The following is a 16,869-nucleotide window of genomic DNA, read 5'->3' as shown; positions in this document are numbered from 1 at the left end:
TAGGCCCCGGCACCCAGGCAGAGGAGAGAGGTCCCGTAACAGACAATCTGGCTTCATGTCAGCAGAGAATCAGTCTTCATGTCATAGCAGAGAATCAGGCTTCACGTCACCCACCACTGTAAGAGTCCATTTTCATAAATTTAGGCCCAGCACCCAGGCAGAGGAGAGAGGTCCCGTAACAGACAATCTGGCTTCATGTCAGCAGAGAATTAGTCTGCATGTCATAGCAGAGAATCAGGCTTCACGTCAGCCACCAATGCAACAGTCCATTGTCAGATATTTAGGCCCAGCACCCAGGCAGAGGAGAGAGGTCCCGTAACAGAGAATCTGGCTTCATGTCAGCAGAGAATTAGTCTGCATGTCATAGCAGAGAATCAGGCTTCACGTCACCCAACATTGGAACAGTCCATTGGCATATATTTAGGCCCTGGCACCCAGACAGAGGAGAGGTTCATTCAACTTTGGGTAGCCTCGCAATATAATGGTAAAATGAAAATAAAAATAGGATTGAATGAGGAAGTGCCCTGGAGTCCAATAATATATGGTTAAGAGGAGGTAGTTAATGTCTAATCTGGACAAGGGACGGACAGGTCCTGTGGGATCCATGCCTGGTTCATTTTTATGAACGTCAGCTTGTCCACATTGGCTGTAGACAGGCGGCTGCGTTTGTCTGTAATGACGCCCCCTGCCGTGCTGAATACACGTTCAGACAAAACGCTGGCCGCCGGGCAGGCCAGCACCTCCAAGGCATAAAAGGCTAGCTCTGGCCACGTGGACAATTTAGAGACCCAGAAGTTGAATGGGGCCGAACCATCAGTCAGTACGTGGAGGGGTGTGCACATGTACTGTTCCACCATGTTAGTGAAATGTTGCCTCCTGCTAACACGTTGCGTATCAGGTGGTGGTGCAGTTAGCTGTGGCGTGTTGACAAACCACATCTCTGCCATGCTAACCCTGCCCTCAGAGGAGCTGGCCGTGACACAGCTGCCTTGGCGACCTCTTGCTCCTCCTCTGCCTTGGCCTTGGGCTTCCACTTGTTCCCCTGTGACATTTGGGAATGCTCTCAGTAGCACGTCTACCAACGTGCGCTTGTACTCGCGCATCTTCCTATCACGCTCCAGTGCAGGAAGTAAGGTGGGCACATTGTCTTTGTAGCGTGGATCCAGCAGGGTGGCAACCCAGTAGTCCGCACAGGTTAAAATGTGGGCAACTCTGCTGTCGTTGCGCAGGCACTGCAGCATGTAGTCGCTCATGTGTGCCAGGCTGCCCAGGGGTAAGGACAAGCTGTCCTCTGTGGGAGGTGTATCGTCATCGTCCTGCCTTTCCCCCCAGCTACGCACCAGTGATGGACCCGAGCTGCGTTGGGTGCCACCCCGCTGTGACCATACTTCATCCTCATCCTCCTCCACCTCCTCCTCATCCTCGTCCTCCTCGTCCTCCAGTAGTGGGCCCTGTCTGGCCACATTTGTACCTGGCCTCTGCTGTTGCCAAAAACCTCCCTCTGAGTCACTTCGAAGAGACTGGCCTGAAAGTGCTAAAAATGACCCCTCTTCCTCCTCCTCCTCCTCCTCCTCCTCCTGGGCCACCTCCTCTTGCATCATCGCCCTAAGTGTTTTCTCAAGGAGACATAGAAGTGGTATTGTAACGCTGATAACGGCGTCATCGCCACTGGCCATGTTGGTGGAGTACTCGAAACAGCGCAACAGGGCACACAGGTCTCGCATGGAGGCCCAGTCATTGGTGGTGAAGTGGTGCTGTTCTGTAGTGCGACTGACCCGTGCGTGCTGCAGCTGAAACTCCACTATGGCCTGCTGCTGCTCGCACAGTCTGTCCAGCATGTGCAAGGTGGAGTTCCACCTGGTGGGCACGTCGCATATGAGGCGGTGAGCGGAAAGGCCGAAGTTACGCTGTAGCGCAGACAGGCGAGCAGCAGCAGGATGTGAACGCCGGAAGCACGAACAGACGGCCCGCACTTTATGCAGCAGCTCTGACATGTCGGGGTAGTTGTGAATGAACTTCTGCACCACCAAATTCAGCACATGCGCCAAGCAAGGGATGTGCGTCAAATTGGCTAGTCCCAGAGCTGCAACGAGATTTCGCCCATTATCACACACCACCAGGCCGGGCTTGAGGCTCACCTGCAGCAACCACTCGTCGGTCTGTTGTTCTATACCCCGCCACAACTCCTGTGCGGTGTGGGGCCTGTCCCCCAAACATATGAGTTTCAGAATGGCCTGCTGACGTTTACCCCGGGCTGTGCTGAAGTTGGTGGTGAAGGTGTGTGGCTGACTGGATGAGCAGGTGGAAGAAGAGGAGGAGGTGGCAACAGGAGGCAAGGAATGTTGCCCTGCGATCCTTGGCGGCGGAAGGACGTGTGCTAAACAGCTCTCCGCCTGGGGCCCAGCTACCACTACATTTACCCAGTGTGCAGTTAGGGAGATATAGCGTCCCTGGCCGTGCTTACTGGTCCACGTATCTGTGGTTAGGTGGACCTTGCTACAGATGGCGTTGCGCAGTGCACACTTGATTTTATCGGATACTTGGTTGTGCAGGGAAGGCACGGCTCTCTTGGAGAAGTAGTGGCGGCTGGGAACAACATACTGTGGGACAGCAAGCGACATGAGCTGTTTGAAGCTGTCTGTGTCCACCAGCCTAAATGACAGCATTTCATAGGCCAGTAGTTTAGAAATGCTGGCATTCAGGGCCAGGGATCGAGGGTGGCTAGGTGGGAATTTACGCTTTCTCTCAAATGTTTGTGAGATGGAGAGCTGAACGCTGGCGTGTGACATGGTTGAGACGCTTGGTGACGGAGGTGGTGGTGGTGTTGGTGGTACATCCCCTGTTTGCTGGGCGGCAGGTGCCAACGTTCCTCCAGAGGCAGAGGAAGAGGCCGAGGCGGCGGCAGCAGCAGAAGAGGCCGAGGCGGCAGCAGCAGAAGAGGTAGCAGGGGGAGCCTGAGTGACTTCCTTGGTTTTAAGGTGTTTACTCCACTGCAGTTCATGCTTTGCATGCAGGTGCCTGGTCATGCAGGTTGTGCTCAGGTTCAGAACGTTAATGCCTCGCTTCAGGCTCTGATGGCACAGCGTGCAAACCACTCGGGTCTTGTCGTCAGCACATTGTTTGAAGAAGTGCCATGCCAGGGAACTCCTTGAAGCTGCCTTTGGGGTGCTCGGTCCCAGATGGCGGCGGTCAGTAGCAGGCAGAGTCTCTTGGCGGCGGGTGTTCTGCTTTTGCCCACTGCTCCCTCTTTTGCTACGCTGTTGGCTCGGTCTCACCACTGCCTCTTCCTTCGAACTGTGAAAGTCAGTGGCACGACCTTCATTCCATGTGGGGTCTAGGACCTCATCGTCCCCTGCATCGTCTTCCACCCAGTCTTGATCCCTGACCTCCTGTTCAGTCTGCACACTGCAGAAAGACGCAGCAGTTGGCACCTGTGTTTCGTCATCATCAGAGACATGCTGAGGTGGTATTCCCATGTCCTCATCATCAGGAAACATAAGTGGTTGTGCGTCAGTGCAGTCTATGTCTTCCACCGCTGGGGAAGGGCTAGGTGGATGCCCTTGGGAAACCCTGCCAGCAGAGTCTTCAAACAGCATAAGAGACTGCTGCATAACTTGAGGCTCAGACAGTTTCCCTGATATGCATGGGGGTGATGTGACAGACTGATGGGGTTGGTTTTCAGGCGCCATCTGTGCGCTTTTTTGCAGAAGACTGGGTGGGAGATAATGTGAACGTGCTGGATCCACTGTCGGCCACCCAATTGACTAATGCCTGTACCTGCTCAGGCCTTACCATCCTTAGAACGGCATTGGGCCCCACCATATATCGCTGTAAATTCTGGCGGCTACTGGGACCTGAGGTAGTTGGTACACTAGGACGTGTGGATGTGGCAGAACGGCCATGTCCTCTCCCAGCACCAGAGGGTCCACTAACACCACCACGACCATGTCCACGTCCGCGTCCCTTACTAGATGTTTTCCTCATTGTTATGGTTCACCACAACAACAAAAATATTATTTGGCCCAATGTATTGTATTCAAATTCAGCGGGATATAAATTTGAGGCCTAGTATTTAGGCGCTGGGTGACCGGTATGGATTTACTAACAGAATTAGACTTGGAAATGCACAGTAGCGTGTGTGTGAAGTTATTCTGAATGACCCTATGTGCACCTTGAATATTATATACCCTTTTAGGGATAGATTTCAAATAGCTCTGATATAGCAGAAACCACTAAATTATGAAATTGCTAAATTGGGAATTGTATTTCAACCCTGAACAAAAAATGTGCTTTAACGGACACTAAATAACTTACCCAGCCACAACAGTACAGCGGTAACGACAGATTTAGCGGGATATAAATTTGAGGCCTAGTATTTAGGCGCTGGGTGACCGGTATGGATTTACTAACAGAATTAGACTTGGAAATGCACAGTAGCGTGTGTGTGAAGTTATTCTGAATGACCCTATGTGCACCTTGAATATTATATACCCTTTTAGGGATAGATTTCAAATAGCTCTGATATAGCAGAAACCACTAAATTATGAAATTGCTAAATTGGGAATTGTATTTCAACCCAGAACAAAAAATGTGCTTTGACGGACACTAAATAACTTGCCCATCCACAACAGTACAGCGGTAACGACAGATTTAGCGGGATATAAATTTGAGGCCTAGTATTTAGGCGCTGGGTGACCGGTATGGATTTAGTGACAGAATTAGACTTGGAAATGCACAGTAGCGTGTGTGTGAAGTTATTCTGAATGACCCTATGTGCACCTTGAATATTATATACCCTTTTAGGGATAGATTTCAAATAGCTCTGATATAGCAGAAACCACTAAATTATGAAATTTCTAAATTGGGAATTGTATTTCAACCCAGAACAAAAAATGTGCTTTGACGGACACTAAATAACTTGCCCATCCACAACAGGACAGCGGTAACGACAGATTTAGCGGGATATAAATTTGAGGCCTAGTATTTAGGCGCTGGGTGACCGGTATGGATTTACTAACAGAATTAGACTTGGAAATGCACAGTAGTGTGTGTGTGAAGTTATTCTAAATGACCCTATGTGCACCTTGAATATTATATACCCTTTTAGGGATAGATTTCAAATAGCTCTGATATAGCAGAAACCACTAAATTATGAAATTGCTAAATTGGGAATTGTATTTCAACCCTGAACAAAAAATGTGCTTTGACGGACACTAAATAACTTGCCCAGCCACAACAGTACAGCGGTAACGACAGATTTAGCGGGATATAAATTTGAGGCCTAGTATTTAGGCGCTGGGTGACCGGTATGGATTTAGTGACAGAATTAGACTGGGATATGGCCAAAAAATAACCACACTATTGCTGGTTAAATGCACTTGGTGTGACAGCTTGACCAACCACACTACTGAGGGTTAAATGCACTTGGTGACAGGCGCAGCTTGCCCCTGATGTAGTATATGGCCAAAAAATGAACAGACTATTGCTGGTTAAATGCACTTGGTGTGACAGCTTGACCAACCACACTACTGAGGGTTAAATGCACTTGGTGACGGGCGCAGCTTGCCCCTGATGTAGTATATGGCCAAAAAATGAACAGACTATTGCTGGTTAAATGCACTTGGTGTGACAGCTTGACCAACCACACTACTGAGGGTTAAATGCACTTGGTGACGGGCGCAGCTTGCCCCTGATTTAGTATATGGCCAAAAAATGAACAGACTATTGCTGGTTAAATGCACTTGGTGTGACAGCTTCACCCTGATGTAGGCTTTAGCCAAAAAACAACCACACCATTGAGGGTTAAATGCACTTGGTGACAGGCGCAGCTTGCCCCTGATGTAGTATATGGCCAAAAAATAAACAGACTATTGCTGGTTAAATGCACTTAGTGTGACAGCTTCACCCTGATGTAGGCTTTAGCCAAAAAACAACCACACCATTGAGGGTTAAATGCACTTGGTCGCAGCTTGGATGCACTTGGTCGCAGCACCGCACAAGACACAAAATGGCCGCCGATCACCCCAGAAAAAAGTGACTGACAAACGGTCTGGGCAGCCTAAAAACAGTGAGCAATTGAATTTCAGCAGCTCAATGATGCACAGCTGCAGATCGATCGATTAATCAAGTCCTTTGGAGGAGTTAATCTGCCTAATCTCGCCCTACTGTCGCAGCCGCAACCTCTCCCTACGCTAATCAGAGCAGAGTGACGGGCGGCGCTATGTGACTCCAGCTTAAATAGAGGCTGGGTCACATGGTGCTCTGGCCAATCACAGCCATGCCAATAGTAGGCATGGCTGTGACGGCCTCTTGGGGCAAGTAGTATGACGCTTGTTGATTGGCTGCTTTGCAGCCTTTCAAAAAGCGCCAAGAAAGCGTCACAAAAGCGCCAAGAAAGCGACAAACACCGAATCCTCATGTCATACCTAAATCAGAATGTTATTGATGCTTTTGTCTTGCCAAAGTTTCTGTTTCTATTGCAATACCTGCGTCTTCTTTATGGTAACTGACAGAACATGACATTTTTTTTATATTTTCCTTTATTGCAAATTTAGTAACATTTTTTAAAAATAAAAAGATTTTCAAGTGTCTTCACAAGACAGACAAGTAAAATTTGCGAAAACTCTCATGGTACGTATCTTGAGTAGCAATAGTAAAGTTGATAATGGACAATATATTACTATGGGCAGAAACAAGCATTGGGTATTCTGAATCAGACAACCCCTTTATAATGATGCTTATGAAGTCCATATTAACAGATAGATGAAAGCAAAAAAGAAGAAGCATTGTATGTCTTGGTGTAATAAGATGTATACGTCTTTGGTCCATTGTCCTGGCCTTAATCTAGGGAAAAATAGGAAAGTTAAATGATGAAAGACCTATGTTTTACCATTAAGCATAATACATATTCAGTATGTACTGTACATCTCAACATATAACTAAGAGTCCATTGCCATTTGATCTAATCCCATTTTAAAGGGTTTTCCGGGATTTTCCTATTGGTGAATTATCCTAAGGATAGGTCATCAATATGAGATTGGCAAGGGTTTAACTCCCGACACCCCTAGTAATCAGCTGGTCGAGGAAGCCATGGCCTCCCATAAAAGTGAATGAAGAAAGCTATGTACGTGTGGCCATCTGCCCATGTGAACAGGGCCTCACAACTGGGGATATGTCATAATGTCCAGATAAGAATTACCATTTAACGCTAAATAACTTCTCGTAGAGTCATCTCTACATGGCCTACAGTTTGCTGAACAGCCAGTACCTTAAAACACTTAGAGCTCATTCAGACGACCATAGTGTTTTGCGATCTGTAAATTGGGGATCTGCCAAATACGGATACCGGCCCATGTGCGTTCTGCAATTTGCGAACTGCACATGGCCACCACTATGATAGAAAATGCGCTCTTTTTTGTGGGGCCACGGAACGGAACCACGGATGCGGATAGCCCACGGTGCATTGTCCACATCTTTTGCGGTCCCATTGAAATGAATGGGTCCGCACCAATTCCACAAGATTGCGAAACGGATGCTGACCCATTCATACGGTCATCTGAATGAACCCTTATTTTGATCTTTTCGTAAAATTGCACTTTACATTAATGTGCACCAAACCCCTTAATTCTAACAGGACCAGCTGTGTATGGGAGAGATCCAAGTCGCCTCAGACAACAGATGCGGGGGGAAAGGATTGGGCGTGCCTAGAGAGAAATCATGAAGATACTAACAAGAAAAACTGTTGTCACGGCCATTACGAGTATTGTGCTGGATCTCATTAAAGTCATTTCCAGGCCTCCTATATTAAGGAGCTATCCCCAGGATTCGACTCAAGGCATGCTCACCGATCAGCTCTTGTAAGAGGCCAGCAACGTCAAGTTCACCTGTCACATGGACCATGTGCAGCTCAGTCCTACTCAAATGAATGGGGCTGAGCTGCAATACCAAGCACAGCCATGAAACAATGTGCTTGCTTAGCTGTGAGAAGGCCACAGCACTCGGAGCACCGCAGCCTGTTCAAAATGCTGATCGGTGGGGGTGTCATGAGATAATGGTGACCTATGCTGAGGATTGGTCATAAATATATGATTCCCAAAAACCTCCTTTAAAGACCGTTTTGGGGATTCGAAAGAAGGTCTGCTTCCCCCCCCCCCCCCCCCCAGAAACAGCTCTTCTCAATGGTTTTCACTTGGATCAGTCACATAACACTTGAAACACAGACACGGCTCAATGACAAGAGGGACACTTATTCTGGATATCCCCTTTAACACTGTCCTTCAATTTGACTCAGTCAGGTTTACTACTCCAGATACAGTGAGTTAAAGGCTTACCATACAACGGAGTAGTGCAGACTGTACTGCAGCACTTATCACCTTCACAGTCAGGCCTCATGCACACGACCGTAGTTCTGGTCCGCATCCGAGCCGCAGTTTTTGCGGCTCGGGTGCGGACCCAATTACTTCAATGGGGCCACAAAAGATGCGGACAGCACTCCATGTGCTAACCGCATCCGTTGCTCCGTTCCGTGGCCCCGCCCAAAAAATATAACATGTCCTATTCTTGTCCGTTTTACGGACAGGAATAGGCATTTCTACAATGGGCCGCCTGTTCCGTTCCGCAAATTGTGGAAAGCATACCGGCGGCTTCCGTTTGCATGTAGCCTCATAGTCAGTGTTACACGGGTTTCGCTTCTCTTGTGGCTCTGCAGATACCTCTGGACATTTACCAGACGGTAAATAAATGAGAATGATCAGACGGCTCTTGTCAAAACCCACCGCTGGACATTCATATACTGTAGGTACATGTCATGATAAATAATGTATATTCACCCATTCATTTCACATTGGCAGATAATTACCCCAAAAGAGAGTGTACAATCAATGATATAGCAAGCTGACTGGCACACATTTAAAGGGCAACTGTCACCATGATCATGCAATCTGCAGACAGCATGTTATAGAGCAGAAGGATCTGAGCAGATTGATACATAGTTTTGGGGGAATAAATTCAGCAAAACCTGAGATTTATACATTTACTAGCAGAAGGACCCGGCTTCGCTCAGGCATATTTAATCTATTTAATTTACCACGTCAGTATTTTTACCTTTCCAGATAAACGTTCCTTTTTTTTGCGGATCCGTTTTTCATTACAACCCTCAGTTTTTTTACTAAAGTGCTTCCAAATCCGTTCCGTGTTTCCGTGATTCCGTTTTTTTTTTGTTTGTTTTTTTCCAAAAGAAAAAAGAGGAGGAGTACCAAAAAAAAGGATGAGTACCAAAAAAATAAAAATAAAAATTGGTGAAAACAGAGGACATCTTCTAGAACAGGTGCCATTTTATTGTGCTTTTGGTATAGTAGGAGCTGTGTAAGAAATCTCTGCCTTGCTAGCTTAGTTTTCTACAGTTATCTCACCGATCGCCATGTCTGAAGACTTGGATAATGTACCTGGATCATAGTGATCAATCGGTCCACTTCATATGCCATTTTGCAGGAGAGCAGGAGAGCAGAAGATGACCTGAACTTCTCTCACCACAGGCACTGAGGGCTGGACCTAATTTATTTATTTTTGTTTCCTGTCAACTGATCAGTTAAAAAACTGATGACATTCGGATGGTTTTGTGCATGTCATCAGTTTTGAATGGACAACGGACCAGAAAAACTGACAGAAAGTAGGACAAGCTTCATTTTTTTTCAGGATCCGCATACTCGAAAATAGGAAAACGGAACGGATTCAGTGATTCGGACAGCACTATGATTGGTGTCCGCATTTTTGCTGAGGCAATTGAAATTAATGGATCCGAAAAAACGTTCCGATTTAAAACGGAACGGAAACGGAGTGTTATAGCGGACGTGTGAATGGAGCCTTAAAGATATCAACACTATCCACTATAACAGTGACATCTACAGCACCCCGCTCCCAAAACAGTAACCTCCAGAGCCCCCCACCCCTTAACACTGACTCCCTCCCTACATTGCCCTGTTCCTTAAAATTTGACCTCCACAGCAGCCCACCTCATTAACATTGACCTTTACAACAGCCTTCCCTTTTAACAGTGACTTTCACAGCATACCACTCCCTTGACAGCGACCTCCACAGTGGCCCACCCCCTTAACTGTGGCCTTTACTGGATCAGGGGTATGTCCTTTTGAACAGCTCACTCTAAGACAGCAGCACTGTGCTGTCTGAGTGCGAGCTGCAGGGAGAAAGTCACCCTCCCTCCCACCTCTGCAGCTGATAGAAGTTGATTTATAACTTAATTTTTTCAATCCCCGTCGGCTGAGGAGTGGAGGGGGCGTAGACTAACCAAATCGGGCATGGCTTAGCGGGACCTAGAAGTTGATTTTTAACTTCATTTTTTCAATCTCAGTTGGCTGAGGAGTGGGAGGGGGCATGGCCTAACCAGATAGGGGGCGTGTCCTTTTGAACAGCTCACTCTAAGACAGCATCACTGTGCTGTCTGAGTGTAAGCTGCAGGGAGAAAGTCACCCTCCCTCCCAGCCCTGCAGCTGACAAAAGTTGATTTTTACCTTCATTTTTTTCAATCCACGTTGGCTCAGGAGTGTGAGGGGGCCTAACCAGATATGGGGCATGGCTTAGTGGGACCTGGGGATGGGGTTTTAAGTCTTTTGAGGATGGACACATTGTAGCAGGGGGCGTGTCTGGGCTCCTTACTGGAAGAGTGACGCCCCTCTGGGCACCTAACTGGCTCATTTGCATACCAAATAAGATTTTCAGAGGATGAAAACATCTGTTGCTGGAACAAAGGCACATCTTGAAATAAGGTACTAACTGCTATTAGGCCATGGCTTTACTTCAATAGTGATTATCCTGGTGGCAGATTTCCTTTAAAGCTCTCCTACAGCAGTGAAGATAAATGGCTGGGTTGTTATGGAAACCTGGAGTAAAACTGTATGTGGAGGCTGGAGGACCTGCGAGCTTCTATTGGCTGATAAGGGTCATGTGACCAAGCTTCTATTGGCTAATGCATTTTTTGGGAATATCTCAGGAGCGGTACGTCCTAGAGAGCTGAGACCTGGTCTAAAACCTTCCCAGACACCTGATGTACCCGTGAGCCAAATTTTGTGATTGTAAATGCAACGGTGTCCTTCAGCGGCCATACACACACATACACTCAGCTTTATATATTAGATATTGCTGCTCTTGTTATTGTCAAGTGGGTACCGCTCAACAATTCACAGCTTTGCAGGATTGGGGCTCATGCACACAACCGTATTTTCTTTCTGGTTCCATTCAGTTTTTTTATGCAGCCCATATGTGGAATCATTCACTTTAATGGGTCTCCAGAAAAATGGAACATGTCCTATTCTTGTCTGTTTTGCAGACCATGTCCTATTCTTGTCTGTGTGCATTCCGTATGTCCGCAAGTCCATTCCGCAAAGATACATATAGCTGTGATATAGCTTAGATACATAGCAGTCATATGGCTTAAATACATATAGCGGTCATATAGCTTAGATAGAAATAGGCGTCATATAGCTTAGATACATATAGCTGTCATATAGCTTAGATACATATTGCCGTATTATAGCTTAGATAGACATAGCTGTCATATAGCTTAGATAGACATAGCTGTCATATAGCTTAGATACATATAGCTTAGATACATATAGCTGCATAGAGCTTAGATACATATAGGTGTCATATAGCTTAGATCTTAGAAGATCTTCTGCCTGTGAGAGAGGAAATGATCATGTGACAGTTTTTTTATGCAAAGTTAGGATGTGCAGAGCAGGGGGCGGGGAAGGTCAGATTGTTCACGCCCACAAATATTCATGAGGGAAAGCTCAGTCATCGTTGTTGCACGCCCCCACAGCTTTTCTGCAGCTTGTAAATTGTCATTTACTGTGTGATGTCCGTTTTTTTTTTTTTTTTTTTGCATTAATCATGGGATAACCCTTTAAGCATGTACACAGGCAGACACCATACTATGATCATGCAAGAGAAGGAATCATATCAAAATAGACAAAGCTCCATGTGAAACCCTTCGGGGCGTCCTGCTGTTTAATCCCGGTTTGAGCACAGTATCATCATTTACGTACAAAACCTCTTATGGTTTTATACTTGTCCAGGTCTATTTGCCTCTTTCATTACTGTGTTATTTGAATATTGCTGGCCGCCCTTACGTCCTTTTGCCACTAGGTGTCCCCTTTCGTCCTTCAGATGTGTGCATTGCTTTTAGCCTAGATTTGACCTTTTTGTGTACGGTCTTTAATAAAGCTATATATTTTTAGATGATTCCTTCTCGTGCATGATCACGTCATATGTTAGACACCGTATGTGTGTTTGGCATCGTTATACAGAGAGAATTTGAGGACTCATTATCCTTGAAGACTGCGGACTCATTGATATTAAAGCCTATCACTATTTACCTTACAGCGGCTTCATGCATTTTTGTGTACATACTGGTTGGCAACACTTTTCATCACCCGAGCATCCAGTGTCACCATTACAATATGGGCGTTCCTCAATGAAACAAGATGGCTTATATCCGCAGGAACCTTTTTTCTCTACAAAAAAGAAAAGTCAAAATCAGAACACAGCAACAGAGACAAAGATATATAGTGAAGCAATTAATAAGAAACGGTTGGGTTTCTGTTATGGGGATCTAAGGCTGGAAGATGGCACAGAATAGTTTTCTGCATATACCGGTCCATCCTTACCTTCTCCATGGTTCGAGAGGTATGTATGCTGAGGTAAGTACTGCAGTTGCTCGGTGGTTCACTGCTAACGTTATTAAATGGTTCACTCTGAATGCTGTTAAAATGTTTGCTGTGATGCCAGATGTGCAATTTCAGTGGTACAAGTGGTGAACTGGCCAAGCTCAGGCTGGTCCAAAGGTGAATCCCCTAGTCCTCCACCCCTGTACTACTGGCACCTGGCAAAGTACTCTGACTGCACTACATACAGGTACGCAGCATATGGTACCTCAGCCAGCATATGCCTCCATATAAAAAACTGGGAAGATTATCGAACAAATTTCCCAGTTTATTATTATAGATGCATCAGGCGGCTGACATGACTTGTAGATACAGAAGCAGGCCAGCTAGGACCCCCTTTCCCCTGTCTTCTTGCAGTCACTGCAGGGGCCCCATGCATCTTGCACGGTCTTGCTGCCTGCCTGAGTGTGGGCCCTTTTACTGGTGGGCCCTAGGCACCCCAGTCCGACACTGAAACTGGCTTATCTACACACTATGGGGATCATTTACTATCAGAAATATGCCTATATTAGGTGTATTTGTCACGCCGATTGCAGAGCAAAGATTATTTTCTGCTGCAATCTGCAATTTATTTCCCTGTTCATGCCAGGTCTAAAAAAGTGGGCCTGGCAGGGAAGGGTACGGGCCGGCAGGCGTAGAAAATGGTCTAAATGTAAGCCAGCAAGGAAGCTTACATTTAGACCAGCACTGGATACGACAAAGTTATGTAGAGGCCGGCGCCAGGTGTAAATTTCAGTTCTGGCACACAGGCGGCCTGAGATCAATCTTCCTCTAAGCATTAGGTTGAACTGTCAGACTATTGAGCGATGCCATCAGGTTTCCAATCTGTAATAAACAGGATGCCTATTAGTTGGCATGTAGTTACCTGACAGCAGAGATGAAGATTGGTATGGTGGGACAATATGTCTGGCACTTGATGGGCATTGTGTCAAGCAATGTGCAGCATCATTGCCACTTTTGGGGGTACATTAGACTGGCACTGGTGGGCCATTGTCACTGGGTTAAGAGCTGGAGTATATGAGCAGAGATGAGCGAAGTTGACGAAGTGGAATTCAATTCGAATTTCAGTTTTTTTTCGATTCGCACCAAATCCGAATTTTCTTCGCGATGGCTGCTGCACGTGTGAGGACATGGAGCAAGGAACTCTGGGAAGGCGGGATCACCCATAATGACATGCATGCAGCCAATCAGCAGCCAGCCAGCCTTGTGATGTCACAGCCCTATAAATGGCCTCAGCCATCTTGGATTCTGCCATTTACCAGTGAACTTAGTGCAGGGAGAGACGTCAACAGGTGCTATGGACAGTGTTAGAAAAAACTTCATTGTACTAAAAAAAATGATTTACATGTTCCGGGAAAGATTTTTTAAGGTGTAGGGAAAGGATAGGGAGGAATCATTCTACAGCATTTATGTAGAACAGGGTTCAGTAGGGGATGTTACAGCTAGCGTGGCTGGGAGTCAGCAGGGTGGCAGCAGTAGGAGGTCGGGAGCCAAAAGTTCCCGGGGTAGACCACCCGCTTCTCAGGAGCCTACCTGCCCAGAAAGTAGTGGTGCAGGGGTTCATAGAAGCAGCGTCGGTAGCAGTCAGTCAGCTCGGAGTGTTGGGGGTAAAATCACCTACTCGGAGGAGTGGCAGTTTTTTGTTAAGCCACCGGAGGAGTTGAACATGGCCATATGTAAAATCTGTGGGCAGAAGGTAAAGCGTGGCACCATGTGGCACGTGGCAATGTTGGCACCACGGTCCTGCTTCAACACATGCAGCGTCACCAGAAAGTGGCCTGGGAGACCCGTGGCTTTGATGTGGTGGTCCAGCCTGCCTCAGCAACTGCTGCATCACCCAGTGGCACGCCCCCCCCGGGCTCCACCACCTCAGCATAAGGGAGCTGTCTGTCCTTCCCATCATCTGCTGGTCCTGATGCTCCTGCTCCTTGCCCTCCTACTCCTACTCGTCAGCAATCGATCACTGAAGCGATTGCCAAGAGACAGCAGTATGCGTGCACTCATCCAATGGCCCAGAAGCTGAATGTGCTCCTGTCCAAGTTGCTGGTGCTGCAGTCCCTCCTTTTCCAAGTGGTGGACTCTGCACCTTTCAGAGAACTGATGGCTTGTGCCGAGCCAAGGTGAAGAGTCCCAATCTGTCATTTCTTTGCCAAAAAGGCACCAGCCACATGTAGAACAGAAGGTGGGCCAGTCCTTGAGCCTGTTGGTGTCTGCCAAAGTGCACGGCAGCGCCGAGGTGTGGAGCTGTAACTACGGTCAGGGACAATATATGTCCTTTACAGCCCACTGAGTAAATGTGGTTCCTTCATAGCCAGATCAGCAACTTGGCCAGGTGACACAGCTTCCGCCTCCACCTTGCCACGCCGTTAGTCCTGCAAAAATGTCCGCCTCTGCCTCCTCATCCTCCACCGTGTACTTAGCCTCCACTGCAGGGACAATTCACAGGGGCCCTCCAGCATACCACATGTGCAGGACTCGGCGATGTCACGCTGTTCTGCACCTCATTTTCCTGAGCGAACAAAGTCACACAGGGGAGGAACTGCTCCATGTCCTTCAGCAAGAAATCGAATCCTGGCTTTCTCTGCGACAACTCAAAATCTGAACCATGGTGACCGAAAACAAGAAGAACATGGTGTCGGTGCTGCGTCAAGGAGGGCTGAGCCATGCGCCCTGAATGGCACACGTGTCAAGTCTGGTTGTCGAGCGGTTCCTGAAGTCTTCCACCCATCTGCAAGTCTTCCACCCATCCTAAAAATGGCCAGGAAACTTGGTATGCACTTGAGCCACTCGTACACCGCAAAGCACATCCTCTTTGAGCTGCAGCGGCAGAATGGCATCCCCCCAACATAGGCTGATATGCTACTTTTCCACCTGTTGGAATTCCACCCTCCATATGTTGGACCGGCTATACGAACAGAGAAAGGCCATAAACGATTTCTTGATGATCCAAGCGGACAGGAGTACTTCCCTGTGTAATTTTGATGTTAGCCAGTGGCAGCTCATGCAGGACACCTGCCGTTTGCTCAGGACCTTTAAGGAGGCCACGTTATTTGTCAGTCCCCAGGACTACGGGATGAACAATGTCATTCCACTGCTTCATGTCCTGGAACAGATGCTGGCAAATCTGACTGGTCAGGGTACTGGAGACATGGTGCCTAGATCTCACAGCCACATGAGCCCTGTGAGGGCTGAACTGGAGGAGGAGGAGGAGTAGGAGGACATTGGAGAACAATCAATGTGTAGCGAAATGGGCAGTTTTGACAAGCAAGTGACAGGAGAGGAGGAGCAGAAGCAGCCAGAGGAGCTACATGGAGATGAGGAAGATGAGGCAGAGGACCCAGACATACCTTAGCAGTATGCAGTGCAGATTGAGGCAGGGACTCCCTCCGAGTCACTTGCACAAATGGCACAATGCATGCTCACTTGCTTGCGTAGTGAGAGCCGAATTGTCACCATTCGGCAGAGGGATGAATTCTAGCTCTCCACCCCTTGCTACCGATCCAAAATGGGGGGCTTTTCTTTTTTACACCTGCTGAGAGGGAGGACAAACTGAACTACTAGAGAGACATCCTATGTAGTCAGTTGGCCGCTGCCTATCTACACCATCGTCCATCCTCTAGCAGGTCTGACCGGGGGGGCCCTCTGCGCTCACGTTCCACTGCCATGGCTGCTAGGGAGGGGTGGGGCGGCAGGAGTTTACCTCCAATAGGGTGTACTAGGGATACTGCCCGGGAACAGGGAAAGGTATCCGGATGGGGTCGCTCCTTGCGAGGCAAGTACTTCGTATAGATAGGCAGGGTATTCTCAGTCCCTTCCCCCTGGAAAGGGTGCATTAGCGACTTACACTCCCATTTCCTATATACGCGGAAGTTCACCATTGGCATTTTTCCTGATTGGTACCACCATCCTTGGAATCCTTTTCATCTCCAGTATTTAAAGGATATCCGTCTCCTTGAAGCTCATCATATTGGAAGATACCTGATCATTAACCTGCATAGCCATCGATGGGTAAGATCGTTCCTTTTTATACATATATATAGGCACCAATCAGTGTATGTTCGTCTAGGCCCAATATGGGCTGTCTATTTATGTTCTTGTTGGTTCTTACCGTGGCACAGCGTAGTCATTTTAA

The 16,869-nt window shown here is 47.4% G+C and overlaps 1 protein-coding gene across 2 annotated transcripts in view; it reads right to left on the bottom strand.

Moving 5' to 3' along the window:
- Nucleotides 1-6,521: 6,521 nt before the first annotated feature.
- LOC122939826 (perlwapin-like) overlaps nt 6,522-16,869 on the bottom strand; it is a 39,845-nt gene continuing 29,497 nt past the window's right edge. The window contains exons 4-5 of one of the 2 annotated variants that reach the window (XM_044296002.1): nt 12,390-12,527; nt 6,522-6,843 (exon numbers count right to left, since the gene is read on the bottom strand). In XM_044296002.1, the coding sequence (XP_044151937.1) occupies nt 12,391-12,527 (137 nt within the window). In that variant the 3' untranslated portion in view covers nt 6,522-6,843; nt 12,390. The remainder of the gene's footprint in view (nt 6,844-12,389; nt 12,528-16,869) is intronic. The other variant, XM_044296003.1, reaches the window with a different exon arrangement.

The sequence above is a fragment of the Bufo gargarizans genome, chromosome 6 (assembly GCF_014858855.1).
Source record: "Bufo gargarizans isolate SCDJY-AF-19 chromosome 6, ASM1485885v1, whole genome shotgun sequence".
Lineage (NCBI taxonomy): Eukaryota > Metazoa > Chordata > Amphibia > Anura > Bufonidae > Bufo > Bufo gargarizans.
Note: the sequence above shows the minus strand (reverse complement) of the source record. Positions and strands in the feature narration are given on the sequence as shown.